This window comes from Poeciliopsis prolifica, unplaced genomic scaffold (assembly GCF_027474105.1).
Source record: "Poeciliopsis prolifica strain line A6 unplaced genomic scaffold, Auburn_PproV2 SCAFFOLD001, whole genome shotgun sequence".
Lineage (NCBI taxonomy): Eukaryota > Metazoa > Chordata > Actinopteri > Cyprinodontiformes > Poeciliidae > Poeciliopsis > Poeciliopsis prolifica.
The window spans coordinates 11,198,038-11,219,778 of NW_026562376.1; the positions used below are offsets into that span (position 1 = coordinate 11,198,038).

The 21,741-nt window shown below is 39.8% G+C and overlaps 1 protein-coding gene across 7 annotated transcripts in view; it reads left to right on the plus strand.

Moving 5' to 3' along the window:
• The window catches only part of frmd4a (FERM domain containing 4A), a 117,798-nt gene that overhangs the window by 37,426 nt on the left and 58,631 nt on the right, over nucleotides 1–21,741 (plus strand). For 2 of the 7 annotated variants that reach the window (XM_055041707.1, XM_055041698.1), the window contains exon 1: nucleotides 11,269–11,697. The exons of 4 other annotated variants lie outside the window; for them this stretch is intronic. In XM_055041707.1, coding sequence (XP_054897682.1) covers nucleotides 11,554–11,697 — 144 coding nt within the window. In that variant the 5' untranslated portion in view covers nucleotides 11,269–11,553. Of the gene's footprint in view, nucleotides 1–1,677; nucleotides 2,243–11,268; nucleotides 11,698–21,741 lie in introns of those variants that run through there. One more of the 7 variants, XM_055041723.1, reaches the window with a different exon arrangement.

Below are 21,741 nucleotides of genomic sequence, written 5' to 3' on the forward strand. Positions count from 1 at the left end.
CCCATCTTGGAGCTCTGTTGGGGGTTAAGCTCTTCACTACTGATGAATGCCGGTTTGGATAAGCTACCTGCGGCTCCCGGTGCTCCTGTCTGCTTTCATGATCCACACGCTGTCCCCCGTACAAGTCTTAGTGGCCGCATACTGTCCGTCTTCACGACGTAAAACACGGTATTAGCAGCGCTTGAGCAACGTGCACATGAGAATTAGAGGGATATTTCTCAGTTGTTAATGGGTGGTTGCTACATATTCACAGCAGGCAGCAATAAGAGCAACATAAGGAAGACGGGAAAGCCTCCTGAGGGCAACAATAAACTGATGGATGTATTCTCGTTAACACCAAATGGTGTGTATTACAGTGTCTGTGTGTACATGTGTGTCCTAAAGGGTCCACTGAATCAAGTCTGCGCAGAAGCTTCTGACACACCTCTCTGCTCTGAGAGCCAAGAACTGATCTGAGAACTGATGAGTGGCTGTTGACCTCACAGCTGTAAGGGGCATGAGGTCAAAGGTCACTGTCAGATAAGGCCTGTGCTGGGAAAAGAAGAAGGTTGACATGAGATGAAAGAGAGATGAAACAGAAGGAGCAGACTGAAGGAGTTTTTAAAAATTAGGAATACAATGAATACGTTAGCTGTCAATCATTACCTTTTCTGTACATGTTTTGTTGCTACAGAAAATGCTGGGGTATATAAAAAAATTGGGAAAAATAGTTCCCCTTTGCAGAGATTCAATACTTTGTGTGTATTTATTGGATAAAGTCACAATGAACAATATTTAAGCTCGGACCTGTAAATCACAAAATGTGAAAATGTGGCACGAATCATATTTTAAGTTGCATGAATCCATTTTCTAATTTCCCCTCAGCACTCTGAATTCTTGGTATCTTGCATGCATGTCAATGCAGTCACTCAGTTCCTCTCTCTTTATTCTCATATCCTGTTTCTACTGCGGCCCAGTTAGACTTCAGCCAGTCTGTTTCTTCCCCTTTGTCTGTCATGATAGTTGAGTGAGGGGGGTTGGAGGGCCACATTCCACCAGCAGTTTCCAGAAAAACAAAAACAAGCCCTCTCTATAGCTGTCCTGTCAACATCCTTCGTTCTTCTTCCCCTTCTGCTTCTTTCCTCCCATTTAGCCAAATCCCTTCTGTAGTGCATCATCATCCTCTTTGCCTAGCACTCTTCTTTCTCCCGATCGCTCCTCTACTCCGCATGCCCTGTCTAGCACCCCTTGCCTGCCCTTCCCTGCTACTGTTACATAAGCTTCCAGTCATCGATTCAGGCCATATCGCTTTTGTTCTCTCTGTATTGGTGTGTTTGTGGGAGCCTCAGCAACCAGGGCCAAGGCTTAATGAGCCTGCCACAAAGGCCCATTGATGAGGGGCCCAGTGTTAGAGAGGATGACCCCAGCCAAGAGAACCCAGAACTGTGCATCAGCTGCCTTAGGCTCACCCTGAAAACAAAGAAGTGCACTGTGGACAGAGACCCCGAAAAAGGCAAAGGGACATGAGGGAGACAGATAGAAGGAAAGAGGGGTGGGCATAACTGTGTAAGCAAGTCAAAAAATGTACGACTAAAAGATGTTGGGAGAAAACCTAATGAGACACGTGACTTCAGGAAGTTGCTTCTCAGAATATTCCTTTCCCCCCCGTTATCTGTGCTCTTCCATCAGTCTCGTTCCATAGTGCAGATTAACAGGAATAGAGACATCGGCCCTTTTTCTGACAGGAACATGTCATGGATGATAACTCAGATTTTAGAAGTTTACAAAGTAATCGAGGTTGACTTCTTTCTTCATCATTAGTCGTAAGTTGTTCAGGAAACGGATGAAGCTTTGTGACGGCACCCTCACCCAGCTTGGAGCACCGACCGAAACATAGCCAAGTTTTGGAGCCAACATCGTAGGAGACAGATATGCTTTGCTGATCAGATTTGGTATAGAGCAGCTGCATTTGGGAATCTGTCCTGGAAGAAAGAAAGAAAGAAAGAATGCAGAGATAATTAGAAGCTGATATGGCACAATTCTTTGGGGAAATTGAATTTTGTGTCTGAAATGGTTTAACATATAAGACTAATTTCAAGCTCAAACTTTTTTTTAAGCAAAAAATAGTAGGTCAGGTAGTTCTTTCAAGTTCTTGAAAGGAGAGCTTTTTGCAAAATCAGCTGCTAGAACAGTAAAGATGACTCTAGCAGCTCGCCTCGAAGACCTAGAAGTGACCCTGGAACACATGCTGTTGGACGTTTTTGTAAGTTAATCCTCATTTCCTTTTACTGTTTTATTAACTTTGAACAAGTGATATTAGATTAAATTTCCCATCCTTCCTCGAGTTTCTCTCTGTACTTCATGCGTAAAATCTCTCCAGCTCCTAATTGTATCTAGAGACCAGAGGCCAACATATGTTGGTGCCTCATCCAGATGTTTGCTCAATAATTGGCATGGAAAAAAAAAAGTTCAGATGGTTAATCATGCAGCTCCTGTACATAAGAAGGATATTTGGGATGAAACCAGCAATCCAGTCTGCAGTGAATGTCCTAATGAACACATGACTCAGCGTAGGATTAGTCCTGCAAGTTGTTAGAAAAAATGAAATTTATGATAAAAGATCAATGAAACTGAATGCGAGAGTCATTGTCAGAGGGAGATTGTTCTGTCCCCGGTGGTTCCTGAAACGTTTGGGCACACCAAGTGCACCTTCCCACCCCGTCACATCCAGGAACATATGTTTGTGGAGTCTAGCGTGGTTTACCTCTGCTCAGGCACATTTGCAGGCTTGGTAACAGCGGAGCCCCCGCTCGCTTTGATGTACCCGGCTGCTGTAATGAGTTTGGTTGTTAAGCTGCTGTTTCCCTTTAATATTGTTTACAGGGACCAGCATCTGTTGTAAGCAACCGTAATCTACCCTTATTCCTCAGATATGCTGAGCCTCTGGTCTGCATTAGCAAGCATTCAATCCTCTGCTGCAGGAGGCTGAAATGTCACCGTTTCATATATTTCATATATATATATATATATATATATATATATATGCTCCAATCTAGCAACCTATTTTGGAGATTTGGCCATTTTTGCACATTTAACAGACGATTTCCGACCAAAGCAATAAAGATTAGTGTTTACAGGCCACAACTGGATTTGGATTAATGGTGCTTTGCTTGTGACATGGAAAGAACGGAAATGCTTCTTTTTTCTGGTTTTCCTCTCCGCTAATTAGACTGCTTATTTATTTATTTGTTTTAATTGTTGAAAAAGGCTGGAAAGCAGATGCTTATCTGCCCACTTTGCATACTTAAATTAGAAATATTCAAATTTCACGTAACCTTTCAAGTCTGGTGGTGTGTGTGTGTCCGCATATGGCAGACACACACACACGCATGCATGCATACATATGGATGAAGAGATGAGCTCATTTTAGTGAACCATCAAATTAAAGCAGGGAAAATTAACAACCATTATGGAAAAGCTTACCAGCAGACCATGTCTTGGTGCAGACATCTAATTTTCATGAAAATGTTAACATTTTGGGGAGTTTTAAGGCACAATTACCCTTCCCCCAATATGTACTGTATATACAGAAGGAGAAAAAATCAGATTAGAGTATCAGTGACTCTAACTGTGTGAAACCGAGGAATATTAAGGGTCATTAGAATAATGACAGCGATTCTCCATCCTCCAGCGGAGAGGAACCCCCAAAGCCCTATATCTCTTCTGCTGCTGCTCGTTGGCTCAGAGCAGCAGCAGCAGCAACAGCAGCACATGGCTATATCCAAGGGTGCACGGCAATTTTCATCAGCACACCGTCACATATGAATGATTCAGGAGAGCTGAGAGGTGGAGAGGGAAAGAAGTTCTTTTTCAGCCCCCCTTACAACAAGAAAACTGTGTCACTGCTGTGTTGTCTCAGTAGGAATTTGTAGTAAATCCATTTATATCTCAAGGCAGACATTTTTTTATGGACTCTATTACATCCCTGTAAAATTGTAAATACTTCACCAGTGGAATACTTGAGAGAAAATCCATCAGCTCTGGTATGATTAAGTTATGTTTGATTGCATTGATTGTCATGTTTATATCAGTGTCATCATCTATCAAAAAAAATATCACAATTTTGTAACTTCAGCATCAGTCTTAAAGCTGTCTTCCACGTCTTCATACCAAAATGTACAAATGTAGCATACAGAAATCAGATAATAATAATAATAATAAAAAAACTGACTGGTTTATTAGGCCTATTCAACCAGGTGACGATTTTTTCTCAAAAAGAGAAAGTCTCTTGGTCAAAAAAGGTCCAATGGATAAAGCACAAAATTTTAATAAAATATACACAAAATATAATTTTTTCAAATATCTGACTGAACTGGCCTCGGCCATGTGAGCACAACAATGCATGTTTTCCTGATGTTTGCTGAATATTTTTTATTTTAAACTTTGTAGTAGGTGGATACTCTTAATAATCCCTTGTCCTGGAGCAAACCTCAATATATTACAATACTTTAAAACAATTAAAGGGATATCATGATAAAATATTATGACAATTAAGTATAAGTATTCAAATAAATAATTATAAAAGTATCAATATATTGAATTAAAAATCCTTTTTATATATTTTCCAACTCAAAAAAACTTTAAAAAAAATTTGCAACTGGGAGCCTGCACCTTAGCAACTTTACATTTCCAACACATTATTTGTCATATTTGTATACATAAGCTTGAGGGATAATTACAAAGAAAATTGGAGAGTTCAGTTGACCTCAGTTAAATTAGTTTCAAATTTGTTACTTTTCCTTTTGTGTGGAATCTTTAATCTTTGTTTACCAATTTTCGAAGAATTAAATTGAAATGTTTCTATTTTGAACACCTTTTTGTCCTCCTTTGAGTTTGGTCCCTCACAGTTGGTATCACTTTTTGTTTGATATGCAAACAAAAAGTGTTTTTTGTTTTTTTTTCCTATGCTTACTAAAACAAAAAAAAATGTTTTAGTTTTGAACTGACTCAAAAGTGATTTTACTGGCACACATTTCAATGAAATAAATGTAACTGAAGCATTTTTCTTCTGTCCGTGGACATAGCTATTGGAAAGAACTGCTTCCCTGGGAGAAGCAGTTCTTTCCAGGTGAAAGGTCAGATCTGTGTGTTCTGTACAGCAAAGTTAAAACGAAATGGCATGTTCCAAGAAACATTATCCACCAAATGACATGAAAGCATCCTTTGACTTGAATGAAATAATGACACAATCTGTCTGACTGAATCATTTGCCGTAAAATGCCAGAAGGTGACGTCATCTCACCCGCTGCCAAAGCTGCTTTGTGTTGTGTTGCCGATCCGCAGAGCTGTGAGGGAACGACAAACGGAGACACAGGGATGTGGCACCTCCTTTTTCCGAACACGCCTCACAGTCGCGCACAAAGGCTGACGGCCACATCGGGAAATGAAGCAGCTCTATTAAAGATGCATTCATTCCGTATGTAGTTTAATTGAATCCCCTCCTCGCACCCCCGACAAACGTTGCAACCTCCCAGCCATCTTCCTGTACATCTCCTCTGAGATGAAGGCCTGGGGGGGAGACTCTGAACACGGCTTCTCTCGCTCATGCCCATCCCCCTGGTCTGCTCCGGCAGAAAAAGACCTCAGCTGGATGGGATTGTTGCCATCACAGCTGTACTGCTCTGCTCTTTGCCTTGCTGTTCCTTCTTTTTCAGCATCTCTGGAGTTTACATTTCTGCGAGAGATTGCAAGAGCCTGTAGTGTTAGAGAGAATTCAATGTGCCAGACGCTACAAACGGAGTGGAGGACTGAGCTGTGTTTCGCAACCCAGATGTGTGAAGCACTTAATTATACTGATTTTACCATACTGCTATTTATGTGGTGTAGTGGCTATTGACTTTGGGATTTGTGTAGGGAAATCAGGTTATATAATAGATTTGTTCTGCCAATAATTATAGTGCCGTGTTCTTTCGCTTACTTACTTTCTGACTTTTCTTTGGAGGCCAGTTGTCATATTTTTAATAAATAATAATAAAATTTATTTTCCTGGCCCAAATGTCTGTGAAATAAATTTAACTCAAGCATTTGGTTATTTATTATTTGTCCTTTTGGGCACATTGTTTAAAAACCTTTGGCTAGAACTCCACTAATCAAAATGGGAAGGACAAGAAAACATGATATTTAAGTCAAGCTTATTTGAATAGAATTATAGGGCTGTTGTTTAAATCACAACAGGCCTGCATGTAGACATAAAGTAGGAGAGGCTCCAGGGTTAAACTTTGGGGTACATGGCTTAATGAAGGACAATTGTTGTGATTATGTGCTTAAGGGGGAGTTCTGAAAAAGCAGAAGCTTCTTAAAGAGACGGGAACCAACTTTAAGGCATCAGATTTCTTTATGGTGATAATTGACATATACAGCATTTTCATAACAACTGAAGATGACATACACCGTGTTAATAAAAATTACATTTTTTGTTGTGCTGTCAAATTTGAATCACTAATTAATTTCAGAGAGCTGGGTTGATCAGTTTGTCTGGTGAGCTCAATGAAAGGAAATCTACTTAAGAAGGATGTTCCATATTATTAAGCAGGCCACAAGTTTCAAGCATTATGGGAAAGAGAAAGGATCTCTGCTAACAAAAATCATCAGGTAGTGTAGTGCCGTATGACAAGGTATGAAAACATTAGATATTTAGCGAAAACTGAAGCGTCATTGTACTGTGAAGAGATTTGTGGCTGATTCAGAACAAAGATGGGTTTGTACAGATAAAGTGATAATGAGGAAGGTTTCTGTTAGATAAATTTGTCAGATTAAGAGATTAAAATGTGTGGTCACCATCGTTCTCTGACCTCAACCCTATTGAGAACCTTTGGAGTTTCCTCAAGAAGAAGAACGGAGGGTGGAATGTGCAGTTCATAGGTTTTCTGACATCCTGCAAATAAATTCAAGCAGAAACTTTCCATAAACTCACAAGTTCAATGGATGCAAGAATGGTGCAGGTGATATCAAAGAAGGGGTCCTATGGTAACTCGGTCTGTTAAGATGCTTTTGATTGAAATAGCTTTTGATTTTAGTACATGTGACCACTTAATACTGCACATTCAAAGAATGACCGTTTGCACTTCTTTGTAATCCATGTAATGTTTAGAAAATCTGCTGTGCATAATACATTTGGATCAGTGCATTTTGAGTTTTTTATTTTTGAAATAAATACTGTTCTCAAGGGTAGCATTGTTCAGTAAAATTTGATTTATACTGTAATATTTCATGACTTTAAAATTATACTGACCATCATTCGCATTGACCATTTAAGAAAATCTGAGAAAATATCACTTGCATAATAATTTGGAACACGGTGTAGTTACTTGATTGTGCTATAAAATGGTACAATGTGCCTGGAAAATACATAATACCACTCCTTCAATCATTCTGTTTTTGTATTTTGACACCATGCTGTGAATTAACCTGAAGTGAGAATGCAAGGCCTGTAATATGGAAACAGAGAAGAGTAGTGAAAAACATTACCATCATCATATGGTTTTTCAGAATGACTTCCCTCTGTAGTTTCAAATCAGATTTTTGTCTTGATACAAAAACATTTCGCCTTAACCATGATTTTAATTTTAACCATTAAACATTAAACCATTAATTTTATGGTTAAAATTAGAAAGGGAGGGATGGTCATAGAATCAGTCAGATTTGACTTTAGTGAAAAGAGAATAAGGGTCAGCTTCATCTTTTTTTTACGTGTGTATTCAGAAACCATTTGGCTATGATCATCAATCTTTTCATTTTTATTAGCTGCACAGTTTAGATTCTGATATTTAACTGACCCAACATAGAAACCGGCTTCCCAGTAAGCTGATATGAATAATTCAAAAGCTATGAATTCAATGGGGCAAAAGCACATCTAGCACCCCATTCAAATCTGCAGCTACCAACATAATAGACCGCTGATTTTCCCATTAGAATGATATATTCTAATTCTATTATAAGGCACAGATGGCTGCATGATTGTGGCGTGTCAGTCAAGGCCATATAAAACCATATCAAAGTTATAAACACAGAACATTCAGTATCAGTTCATTTTGCTGGTGCCAGTGTCTAACATGTTAATCACTGTGAGAGATACAGCAGCAAAAATGCAGACCCTGATCCTCCACCACACATGCATCTTGATGAGTGGGTGAGCAGATGTGAGCCGTGAGCGACAGAATTTGACCAGGACAACCTGTCCCAGAGATATAGCAAATCTCTCACCCAAAAAAATAAAAAAAATTGTCCTAGATTTTGCAGTTAGTCACACACATGTCCCTGATTCCTCGCGGCCTATCTGCAGCCGTTTCTGAGCATGTAAACTTCTTTCCAGTGCCTTCGTGTGCAGACGGTGCTTCGAGGATGGTAATTGAAGCGGAAGCTCCCTGGCGGAGAAGTCACATTGATTGGTTCTGGACTGATAAAAAGGTGGCAGGCCCCCCCTTTCTGCTCATCTTGGTCTGTCGAGATGGAGGAAAAGAACAACATGGAGCTAAAGAGCACAAATGGCGATGTACAGTGAACATGAATTGAATTACACTCTTGGGGTGGAACTGTTAAGATTGAACTGTTTATCTCTTTCCCTTCCCTCACAATGATGCCGTAACACAATACTTTGCAATTTGTGGAGCTTCGAAATGCAAACATTTAGCTCACCTCCCCCACCCCTCCTTCCTTCCCTGATTGCGATGGGCAGAGTCTAACTATAGGGCAATTCCATAAACACACGCACTCACGCCCACACACACACGCAATCAGGAGCTGGATGAGTCAGGCAGCCGTGGGCAGAGGCAGGCAGAGTTATCAGGGTAAATTAATGCAGAACAATGCCAGAATGGCACGATTTAGAACCATTGCGTCTTATTATTACAGCTACAAACAAAGACTCAGCAGATACAAGGCAGAAATAAAACCCAAACAATCCAGCAGCTTCGCCCACCAACCCTGGTTAACACGTCTCATATTCAGGGAGTAATTCCTTTGTTTTCTTTTATTGTCTGTTTGTATCTGCATGTTTTCTCTCTATTATTAGCTCAAGGTTCATTTTGAGGACAACTGCTTTTTGTGCACAAGGCAAATGAAGACTCTGCAGCTTTTTGATGTTTTTCTGTTTACTGTGAAACCAGTTTGCTTATTTTTATTTTTTTTTTTTGCATATAAACTATGCAGAGTTGTGTTGTCCTATGATCTCCCTAGAACGGCAGCAGGAATGAATTGTTGAGATCTTTTTTAACTTCTTCCACAGTTTTTCCACAAAGAAGCAGAAATGAGTCATTGTTTTAAGTTTGTTTTTGTTTTTTTTCCAATCTTGAGTTCGTCTTTTCTGAGTTCTGTCTGTCTGCAGACCAAGTTTAAAAATATCCCCTCTGATATTTTTCATGTAGGCCACAGTCACTCACTCACAGATGTAGGACATGGTGTTGAATAAATAATGCTTGCTGGGGATTACCACTGCAGATTATTTTATTCCTATCTGTTTGTCGCTATACCTTAGCAAAATGTGTGTTTGAGCCCATGTTTGACACACATAAATGCATGTAGCCATGAAGCTTTGGGGTCATTACTCAGAGGAAGGAAACATGGGTGGCTTCAATCTTAGATCCAGCAGTTAATCTTCTGTAACCAAATTTTTACATTCTGCAGTAGTAGAATATATTCATCCTTCCTTATGTTTTGCCACATTACAAAGACAAGATTTTAATGTATTTGAACGAAATATTAGGAGATAGACTAACATGTGGAAGCACAATAATGATTTTCAATTTAAGTTTTTGAATCAAAGAAAAAATGAAAATTATACATTTTCAGAACTTTAAAACCACGTCTTAAACAGCAGCAGTTATAACTGCAGTTTTTCATGCAGCTGTAATTGCACATCTAAAAAAAAAGAGATTCTTTTGATTCTTTACAAATGAGCTTAAGCTCATTTGAACTGAAATGATGTTCACAGATTCTGCTAACATAAGTTTTCAAGTCTTGCTGCAATTGACAATTGGATTTGGGTCTGGGCTTTGACTGGGACACTCTGGATGTCATCTGCTCCCTGTAACAGATGACATCCATCCATCTTCCCCTCTGCTCTGACCCACTTCTGTGCATCTGCTCAAGAAAAGTCACTCACAGTATGATGCCACCTTCATCCTATTTCACTGTGGGGAGCGTGTCTTCAAGTTTTTGTGTAGTGTCACTTTTTGACCTGTATGTAGGTCAGCAATCTTTGGTTGCATTAAATTCTATGTAGGCGAATCAAGAAAAGGGAGTTCAAAGCTCAGGCACACAAATGCAGATTTTTATTTGTTAAATAACTTTGACAAGCCTATCTTGCTCTTTGTCCACTTTACAGTTATGAACAAGTATGAGTTTGCCTACCTAAAATATTCAAAAATACAGTGAAGGAGGTGGTGTTAATGTGACAAAGAAAGAGAAAAGAGAATTTAAGTTGTGCATACATTTTCATTCATACCACGTATTAGTTCCTTTACCATACATGCAAGTCAACGTCCGACTTCATTGCTTCTGTGTAAGATGTGTATCAATACTTGGCTGTCAGCGGGTTGAGTTTGGTTAATCAGCTGACAGCCGAGTATTGATGTGCTCAGGCGAACAGGACCCACCAGTGAGTGATGATGGGAATATGACAGTAAGTCACTCACAGTGGCTGTAACTCATGACTTCAATAGCTTTAATGGACATGTAAAGAGTACAGTGATGGATACAGGAGACTGACTCAGCTGAATGGGGTGCTGACGCTCCCTGGACTGTCACTACCGTCACTGCTCTTTGGAGAGCAACATACCCTTTTTCTCTGAACAAACTCATTCCAGGGTCTGGTTCTGCTTTCATGAGCAGTGGGCATGGCTGATTGCAGGGATGTATGTTTGTCTGCATGTGGCATATTCTCCCATTGTGTCCAATCGCCTAGACAGTGCAGGGAGCGAAAGCTGGATGTGGGATTTCAGAGATAATCTCCCCTCCAGATGGCAAAACATCCCATATTCCTTTTGAGGTTCCCCACGTGATTCCCTGTGTAAGGATTGGGTGTGTGTGAGAGAGAGAAAGTAGTGGGGATGTTATTTTGTTTTTTTTTCTTTGCTCAAAAAATTATTATGGTGTCACGTGACACAAGTGCGTATGCTAATAAGAGCTATAACGTCACATTAATCCAGTGACCTGGTTAAGCCCCCATCTGAAGGAAGTGAGACTGAGTGGGAGGGAGGGGAGCTGTCGGAGCAGGAGAAGAGAGAGGAGAAGGGAGACAAAGCGCGCTCCCTCTCCCTCCCCTGCACACACACACTCTTACACACACTCATTCACCTCGTAAACGGCGGACTGAAGCAGAACTGGAGACGGAGGAGAATGGCCAGCGTTTTAACACAAAGGGGAGCCGGAGCAGAGAGGGGCTCTCAATAGGACCAGAGTTGAGAGTTGTGCACATCCCACACTTTTTCTTCTTGTCGCACGCACACCCACGCGTAAAAACTCGCGTGAAGCACGGCTGTCAGGCTGGACGGGACGGCGAGGACACCCACTTCATACATGCACACACATGCTCGCACTCCCACAGAGACGCAGACTCTGGAGCGCACCATGGTGGTCCAGGGAGCTGTGACGCCCGGGAGGACCCGCCGGCTGATGCTGAAGCTGCCGGTGGGGACTCTCCGGAGGAACAGCGGAGAGAGGGTAAGATGTTCACCTGATGTGCGTTCAACCTTCAACCTGAACTCTGCGTCAGGGTTAAAGGTCTGCCTGTGTGACAGTGTTTGCTTGTGCTGCTTTGTGTTTGAAACAGGATTTGAAAAGGTTCTTGGCTAATCCAGGGAGCCGCATTAGATCTGAGTTGGTGGAAGTCAAGTGAAGAGCAAAGCTTTTAATCTTTACTATGGACAATACTTCACAGTGTTCCCTTCCTGTCAGGATGAGCCTGTCGGTCTGTGCAGCGTTCAGTCACTGCAAATGTATACAACTGCTGTCCTCGGACTCAAGGTTACAGGGAATGCTCTGGAGGGGAAGCCACCTCTGACAGTCCATACAATCTGGCTTGAGACATGAGATTGTTTCTTTTCTATCAACCCGAACCACACATAGCCTGAAGTGCAGCATGGCTCTGGAAGTCAGCTCGTTTCTGCTGCAGAAGAGAAGCTTCAGTGTTTAGGGGCTTTCTGTGTGTCTGGTGGGCGTGCTCTAAAGGCCAAAGATAATAGTTAAGCTTGGATACGGAATGTGCATTCACAGTTACCCTTTATGTCAGTTTCAAAAGACAGGTTGCAGCGTGCCGTGTCTTTAGCTCTTTAGAAAACTTGTTTACTCCAGCAGAGAGCTAACTATGAGTGAGGAGAAGAAAAGTTTGCAGCTGTATTAGTGTGTTACCCCCAAAAAAGGTTCATCCTATGATGCACAGCAGTGCTCTTTCATGCTGTAAATGCTGGTATTATGTGAATCATAGTTAAATAGGGCTTGCGTCCAGGTGATGAGCGATTCAGGCTTAAGTTATACCAGACAGCGAGCTCTAAATCATGAGGTGCCAGCTGGATCAAGCAGAAAAGAACAGTGCCTTTCTTTTGTAATCTAAGTCTCTTGATGCATTGTAATGTGAGTTTTTTCATGTTTGAAGAAGTTCTGTTTGCAGCTAGCGTTTTGAGGTCCGCCGTGTTTCTCTTTGTGGTTCTTTGAGTGCACACAAAGAGTACAGTGGTACACACAAGAGCACACACACTACTTTCAATTTAATATTGCCCCACCTTGCCTGCTTTCTTCTTTGACACAAACAAGACTAAAACAGCTATTCCTCAATGAGCTGTGTTAAAGTAATTCAAGTTTAATACAACTTTACATAAATGATACTTTTTCTATGAGTTGTTGGTGAATGAAGGAATAATGATTTGACCAATCTGACCATACATTTTACTGTTTCTGTTTGACTTGACTTGATTCAATTGCATTTTCCATTTAATGCAACTCAGCTTGTGCCTCAGTTGTTTAATAACTCAGGCACTGAGTATACTGATATACTCATATATATATATATATATATATATATATATATATATATATATATATATATATATATATATAATATATATATATATATATATATATATATATATATATATATATTCATAAATTAATTAACGATTCAAAAAAATTAAATGTTTGACAATCTAATTTGCATCAAAAACAATACAAATTGAGTATCTTCACCAGCTAGTAAAGAAGTTTATCTGAACATTGATGGTGGACAATCCAAATAGTGAGCTGGTGCAGGAGATTACAAACTCTTGTACATTGCAAGTGTGTGAACAGAAAATCGTTTGTAATTCTTTCTTATTTTTTAATCAAAAAGAAAAAGCAAAAATGAAACATTTATAAGTAAAACAAGGAAAGTTATGCATAACATTTATAATGTATGTGCTACATTTGTTAACAAGAATAAATGTTTCATATTTTGCTTAAAAGAGTCAAGCTGACAAAAACTGTCCTGAAATTACTTACTTTAATTGATCATCAAATAAAATGCAATACAAATTACCAGAAACAGAAATCGGACAGATCAATATACACTATTGAGAGATCTGCTTTCCAATTAGCTGAATCCAAGGTACATGTTTCCATGAAGGACATTAAAAGTTCTGGCAACTTTTATCCTGTAACTGTTAAATTCCTTAATCTTTATAACTGCTGACTTTTTTCCTTATTTGGACTAATTAGAACAATAGATTCAAGATGTTCATGTGACAGAACTATAATATTTCAAAGCAGTGGGAACTGCTCAACATTTGTGTTGAGTAGCAATTGCCATTGGCAATCACCTTAATTAAAAGAGAAAAGCAGATTTCCACATACTGAAAGGAAGGGTCTCCGTTGCTCTCTCACTGATTGCATTCCCTTTTTCTACCTCCTATTATTCTTGTAACCATCTGTGTGCTGACAGGTTGAAGACTTGGGTTACTTGCAATGATTTACATACATATGTTTTATGTTTTTGTGCCAGAAGTTAAATTATGTTCTTTTGAAATTATTTGCTTTACGAATGGCAAAAACTCAACTGATTATCTATATATATATTTCCACTGGATCTCACATGAAGCAAATTGTCCAATAACTTGATAAAGGGGTTCTTTCTTTGTTCTGCAGTGGCAAATAGCCTATGAGCTATAATGTACCATACTAAGAGACAAGCAGGCACTTTGTCTTTACTGAGTCACTTAAATACTTTCACTTTTATGCTTCACTTCAGCTTTGTCCTGTTCCGACTTGTCATGTTCAGTAACTTTGTTCGGTTGTGTCTAATCTCTGTCAATCTCGGACTTGTCCACGTGCGATAGCAGCAGTCTGTGGAGTGTTAACTTGTATGTATATCTTTCTGAAAGGCAGTTGACGTGGCAGTGTGGGTGGTTGCGATGGAAACGTTAAACTGTAACCTTCTCGATCATCAAATTAAGCCTAGTTTTTTTATATCCTGGAGCAGTTTTCTATGAACACGCATGATGATTTTTTTTTTTCTGTACTCATCCCTCTGGCTAAATATTTTGCTCTATCGCTCTAACTTACTGGCATCTACTAATTTGTTAAAACAACATTTAAAACCAAGTCACCAAAATTGTTTTTATCTCTGAGACTGCAGGGGAAAATACTGTCTTTGTCTTGTTATTTTGCTAAGTCAAATAAATAGCCTCATGTTTCTGTCAGCATAGTTTGTGATGGATGCTGGCTTCAAGATATTTAACTGAGTTGTATATGCTCAGGAGATCCATATTGTTTATAGTAGAGGAATGACACACTTCAGAAAACCATGCAGTTTCCTGTGACTATGAGAAATTATCATTTTCTTCCTCATATCATATTTTACAAGGCATCTTTTCAGCTTATATTTCATAAAATGTTCTTCAATCTCAAAGCTGTTCATTCTTTTTTTTTTATGTGAGGTTATTATAATCAATAGCTCTCTTATATCACTTTCAAGCTGATATGTCCAATTTGTACTCAAAAGTCAGATTTTTTAGAAAAGACAGTAAAAACACACCTAAATTCAGAATCCCCTCTGGAAAAGGTCACCAATCAACTCTGAGTAAAGTAATCAAATGGCTAAACAATTTATGAGCCAAGCTGACATTTGTGCTGAATTATGCCAGGTCTGCACAAAGTTTTGTACAATTACGAAGCTTCTGTGTTCATCTATGGGACTACTCCAGTTGGAAGCCCGTGATAACGTAACTTTAGAGTAGTGACAGGGCACACACCATTGATTGTCATCCAATGATTGAACCAGTGCACTGGCTGGGTGTGGATGGCACAACATCTCCAATGAAGCATCATTTGGACCAGTTCTGATCCACAAAGAATTGTGTTAAATGAACTGGCACGATACGACAAATTCCAAGCTGTGTGTGTGATTACTAGCGTAATACATTTCATTAATAAATATGTGCTGTGGTTGTTGAAATTATAAACTTAAACAGCTCTGACACATGATCTCTGACCTTTCAGGTGTAATTTCCTTCTATGACACCTTATCGCTTCTTCCTGATCCTGACGTTAAGGAATGCACTCACAAAAGTAAACAAACTGGCTGCTAGCTGTTAGGCATCCACTGCTCTGAGAATTTACTTACATTCCTACACATTTGTAATATTTGTACAAAAACTCACTTTAAAAAAGCATAACAATTCCTTTAATTTTGCATAATACAGACATTCAGTAAAATTCTAACAAAAGTGACTTAAAACAACAAATGTAGAGTTGCATAATAATTCGGCATTATAATAAACATTTGCCAAAATGGTCACAGCTCTATGACTAACCCATGTTGCATAAACTCACATAGGACATTTGTCGACTACAGACCGACAAGGACTTTTCAGAACTTGTAAGTAAGAGTGGCAACAGAAGAGCTAAAAGTGCTTAGATATAGTACATGAAAAGGCCTAAGTGTTTAATATAATGGCAAATTGTGCAGTCAGTGTTGACAGTTTAAAACAGCTCCTTCTAAGGGGGATGTTTTGTGCTTAGATTACCTTTGAGCAGTTAGAATTAGGATTATCTCCCGCCTTTGTTATCCTGGTATCATGTTAAGCGTCTCAGCTCTCTTTTTTGGGGGAAATTAAGCTGAAAACAAAACAAACAAAGGGAAGCGGGGCTCCGATTAAGTCAGGCATGTGTGTGTTTTTATGTGTGTGTTTTTGTGTTGCTTTAAATTTTAGGATCAACTGCTCTCTATGGAAACGTGTTGTCAGGGCACCAAAGTATGTCGGGGCATTGAAGGTAGAAAGGTGGGAGTTCCCTCGCATGTACATGTTTACGGGGCTCCCTTTAAGCTGGAATGCAAACAGACAAATGTGATTTAGCATTATACGCCTGAAACCTAGAAGCAAACAGACAGGTGATGAGGCAGGAATACCAATCAATCCTTGTTACCTTAAATGTGTTTTCTGCACCAATCGCAGAGAAGGTCAGGGCTGGACTCTGGCAATCTGCGGGTCAAGCCATTGACGTTATTGTCTCGACATTAGTCAGAATGCATTGAAGCCCCTGCAAAGTTAATGTGTCAAGTAACGTGTCAGGCTCTACAACGGCGAGCTGCATAAGTTTGGGTTTAATTTATTTATCACACCCCCTCCCCCGTTAGTGTGGATCAGTTTCGAGCTGTTGGCCCTGCAGCTCTGCTTTGCCTTGCTACAGTATTGATTCCCTGGGATTTCGAAATGCCCGCAGGACTGTAGATGAGGGCTGCGGTCAGTCGGTCCAATTAAAAACAAAAAGAGAAGGCGGAGAGATTGTGGAGGAGAGAAAGAGGAACACCTCCTGAAGGTCTTGTACCACACCCTGTTTGGCATGAAAAGGGATCCCCCTTTTCTCCCCAAGATTCAGAAGGAGGAATGTTATTGAGTCGCTGAGGGCTCAATAAGAGAGCCCTCACTGAGAGCGGGGACTCTCACCCTCTTGTCTTTCATCACTCTGAGGTAATGTTAATTTCCCCCCCATCCAAAACCCACCCACAGACCTACAGGGACGTGACACAGCTGCGTACAAGTTCAAAGTAAACCTAAATGCCGCTCTAATAAATGTGGAGATGATCTCCTACTGACTGAGGGCACAGGCTGAAGGCAAACTGCCGATAATGTGTTTTCTCTATGGAGACAAACAGCCAGCAGGGTAGCCATGGTGAGGTAGGACTCTTGTGTCCACTGCTAAAACATCCCCCAATGAATGGATGGATGGATGGATGGATGGATGGAAAGATGGCTGTTTTTGTGTGTTCCCAGTCACTGTCACCTTCATGCAGAGCTCAGAACAATCTCATCATTATTTCTGCCTCTATTTTCTCGCACATGACAGCATGGGCCCTTCTAAAGAGCAAGAAGCCAAAAAATTTCAAGGAGGAGAATTTGATGGGTTGATGGGAAAGAATCTGAGTTCCGTCTGCCCCAAAACAGGATGTGGAGAACCCGAAATGTTCCTTAAATATCCCCGGCACAATCTGTGCCCTTTGTTCCACAGAGATAACATGTCTCTGTGAGAACGAAGGCACTGTCTGTGACTCACCCACATGAAGGAGTTTATTCATAGTTTGAGTCTGTGTCAATCCTGCAATGACAGTGTACAAGGGATAAGAAAGAATAGGTAGAGAGGGGTGTGTGAAAAAAAATACATTTTATAAAGATTGCTCAGACTCAGCTTGAAGATGGTGGAGGCAGCTGGAGTGTGTGTGCGTGCGTTTGTGTGTGTGTGTGTGGAGGGAGCTGATTGGGTGACAAAGAGAAACAGAGCGGGGAAACGGTTGGAGTCTGTTGTTTTCCAGTGGGTGTACTGCAGTAACACGGTAATCCTCATTAATATTTATCTGCCAGGCAAAGTGGAGAGAATGATTAGCTCGTGAGGGAGAGTTTGCGTACGTCCATGCAAGCATTTTCCTGCGTGAACCCCCTTCTGGGCGTGCTTGTATTAAATTAAAGCCTGGAACACATAAACTAGGTCATCTCTTACACTTAGGAGGCAAACAACTCCCATTTCTTTTTAGGTTTTATGTCATCATGGGTGTTTTTTCTTACTCAAATTGCTACAACATGAAGCCTGTAGAAAATATTTCCGAAGAAATAAACACACAGAAATCCCCCCCGCTGTCATGTTTCTCTTCGGCTGCATTATGTCATCGATTTCCCTGCTTGCACCTCTAATACGATCACATTAAACAAGACTGATTGGAATTGAATTTCAGCCCTGGCTCCGTGTCACTTGCAATCTTTCTTGACTTGACAGCTAACACAGCGTGGGCTGAGAACAAACTTATAACAAATTAAACCTGCTCAAGCCAGAGCCGTGCTGTTGCGGATAAAAGAAAGACAACTGTTCTAGTGGATGTGTGCATCACTGCTGATAATTTTCTGTGTAGGTGACCCATTTCCCTCTGCCGCTCTCCAGCGTTCGCCCCCGTCTCTGACTCTCCTGCACTCCAGTATAACATGCATGAGTGGAGATCATAGCAGGAGGAAGATTTAGAGATAGGGAGAGACGAGAGGGGCAGATTAAAGAGGCAAAGAGAGGCAGAGAGAGAGAGAGCAGCAACGTAGGAGGCACTGGGAGATCACAAAGTGAAAGTTAGCTCCTGGTTCTCCTGTGTCCTGTTTGTGTCAATGATCACAATTCATCATAAAAGGCGAGATGCCACTGCTGTGTAACCCAGTACAATTCCATTCTGACTGTTTAATTGAAGAGAAAATATATGTACTCAGGATTTCAAATTATTTGTCATTCAAACAAGAAATTTGTTTCAAATCGGAGAATATGTTGATAAAATTAACAAAAGTACTTCCAAGGACAAGAAAGCAAAGCAACGGACCCAATATATCCAATTAATTTAATGCTTTTCTTTTAATGCCACTTTTTAACGTGTTTCTTAAAGATAAAGTTAATTTCCATCTCATTATTTTAAACCAACCTGCAGGACCAAAAATTACTAGTAATGCACATCAAACGTGTTTTTCTAAATAAGCAACCTTTTGAGAAGTAAAACGAAAATTCAAATGTTGTTTCTATACAAGTTTTGTTCAGTCACAGTGATCTAATCAGTGTGACTGCACACTCCACAGCACACTCCTTTACAAAAATTTAAGGTTTAAATAAAAAAGCTTTAATGAGTGTCTGCTCATAATAAAATTCCTCATAAATATTGATTTATTGTAATTTCAAATTGATATTATTTAAATGCAAATGTCTCTTCGATTATTTTTAAGGGGGGGATTCTAGACTTTTCCAAGATTGGGGGGTTCCGGACCCCCCCAAACCCTCCAGATTTACGCCTATGCTGTCAGCCACAACACCGGGCCATTGTAAAGCCCCAAATAATTGCCTTCTGCTCTTCATTTTGTTTCTATGGTCATAGTAGGTCAGCTGACACACTGTTGCTTTAAATACCAGCCCTGTTTTGACCTTTCCCAGGATTCAGCAGGACACTGTAAACACATAGAATCATGGGAACAGTGCACTGTCATGCTTAAGCCCTTGTCTCCCTCCCTATCAGGGCAAATATTTACACCCTATTATAAATTATTGCAGCCTAAACCATCTCCAGTCAAGGCCCACTTCATTTGGAGAATTCACACCATACAGTTAGGTCTCATTCCTCATAGGCTTCTCAAGACACTAGTGATGGTACAACAGGAAACAAGGTGGTTAAATAAGAACATTAACTTTGTAATTCTTGAAAATATACAGAAAAATATCAAGGAAAAAAATCTAAAGTTGTATCAAACCAGGAATAATAAGATTATCAAAACTAATATCTGGCTTTTAAGCAACAAACATAGTAACTGTGTAATACAAAAATATTCAGACACCAGGTTTGTAGTCAAACACAATATTATGAATGGCAGAGTTCACTGAAGCTATATCGAGTTAGACTGGGTTTTATGAAAGAGCAAAAGATTATTTCATGGTAAATTTAAAGTGAAATTTCTATTTAGAAAATCATTCCTACCTAATATTATAGAAAAAGAGATTGAATAATTTTTTTGTCTTTTTTTTATTTTAAATGTTAAAGCTGACATAAAAGATCTTACTGGCTTTCAGGTCACGAAACCTGAGTTTGAACTCAGGTCTCAATATTTCAGCCTTTTCACCACTCATAAAACAGCCACCGTTCATAATTCGGGACATATTTTTTTAGGTGCACCATCAAGCCAGAGTTTACAACAGACTGGGAAGAAATTTCACACATTACACAGGACCACCGATGTTCTGAGAGCAGATTGTATATTGGGGTTTGCATTGCCTCCATGTGGCCATTGTTGCAAATTGGTGTGTGTAAGCAATTATAAGACTGCTAATTTTTTTCCCAATAAGCACAGTAATTATATACGCCTTTTTCTTGTGGCTGAGATAATATACTTTCTTATTAAATAGGTCAGATGAGGATATTCAGTCCTGGGAATACTGACTAAGAGGGGGGGAAAAAACAAGTCCTTTTTATGTTGCAAACATCCTGACGAAACTCCCAGTGCTGTCAGAAGCAACATTTTTTTTGTATTTGAGACGGTATGACGTTGTTTGGGATTTTTTTCCATTCAGCCTGTGTGAAGGGTTATGTTAAAATATAATATATGTGTTACCTTTAAACATTTTGAAATTCTCACAGATCTGTTGAAGTACTACAGCCTGAGCCGCTCTTGTTACACTGGCGCCATCATATGCCTGAGCAATGAGTTTCTCCTTGTCATCATCGAAAAACGATTATTCAGACGTTCCAAAAGCGTGGTATCTATTAAATCACACATTGCACTTGCAAGAAAGAAAAATGGTCTTGGACTGCAGGCTACAAATCAAAATATCTTAACACATGGACCAGCTGTGTCTGTGTTGAAACAACAGTGGTCTGTCTCATCATCTTGGATGGTGACACATTTGGCAGTACTGAACTCATTCGATATATGTCCCCTGCCGACCACCATCATGCTCTCCAGCAGCTCATTCTGCACAGTTTTGACATGCCATTAAAAACAGCAGCAGTTTCCATGTGCTCCTCAAATACTCCACCTACTGAGGCTAGAAAATCCACTGAGCCACAGAAAACACCACGATTGTTTGAGCCCTCATATACATATTTTTATTGCATAGCTAACACAAATGCTCCACAGAACTTCACAAGGCTTATAAGATGGGCGAGAATGAGACACTTTCAGCTCACTTGACCATTCTGCTAGCCTATAAATTTAATCCAACAATGTGGGCACATTTACCTGCCCAAACTTTGAAAAATTTCACACAACTGTCAATATGGATCTTGGATGACCAATGTCTCTACACCCTTTCGAAAAGGTGGTCCATGTTGGCGGCTCCTTCAGTTCTCCACGCTGTGTTAACTGTGTTCCATCAGAGTCAAACAAAATTTACAACCTCACAGTTTACCAGTAATAGCAACTCTGAAAATCCTTGAAAATATGCCTTTGGTGAAGAAACTGATATTTCATTTTGGTCTTGGTTTTCTTCATCGCCAAAACTATAAAATCAAAATTTGTTTGATAATATGATTGAGTTTCTCCAAGCATGAGCAAGATTGACATTAAATGTGATTATATGCACTATGACTATTTGGACGTAACTGCTTGATATGTATGATGTAATTATGTGGGATGAAATCACCCTCTGGAACCTAGAAGTAATGTGCTTTTGTGTTTGAAAAGGTGACAATAAATTTTATTAAAGTCAGTCAGAAGGTCTGGGGTGATGAGGACT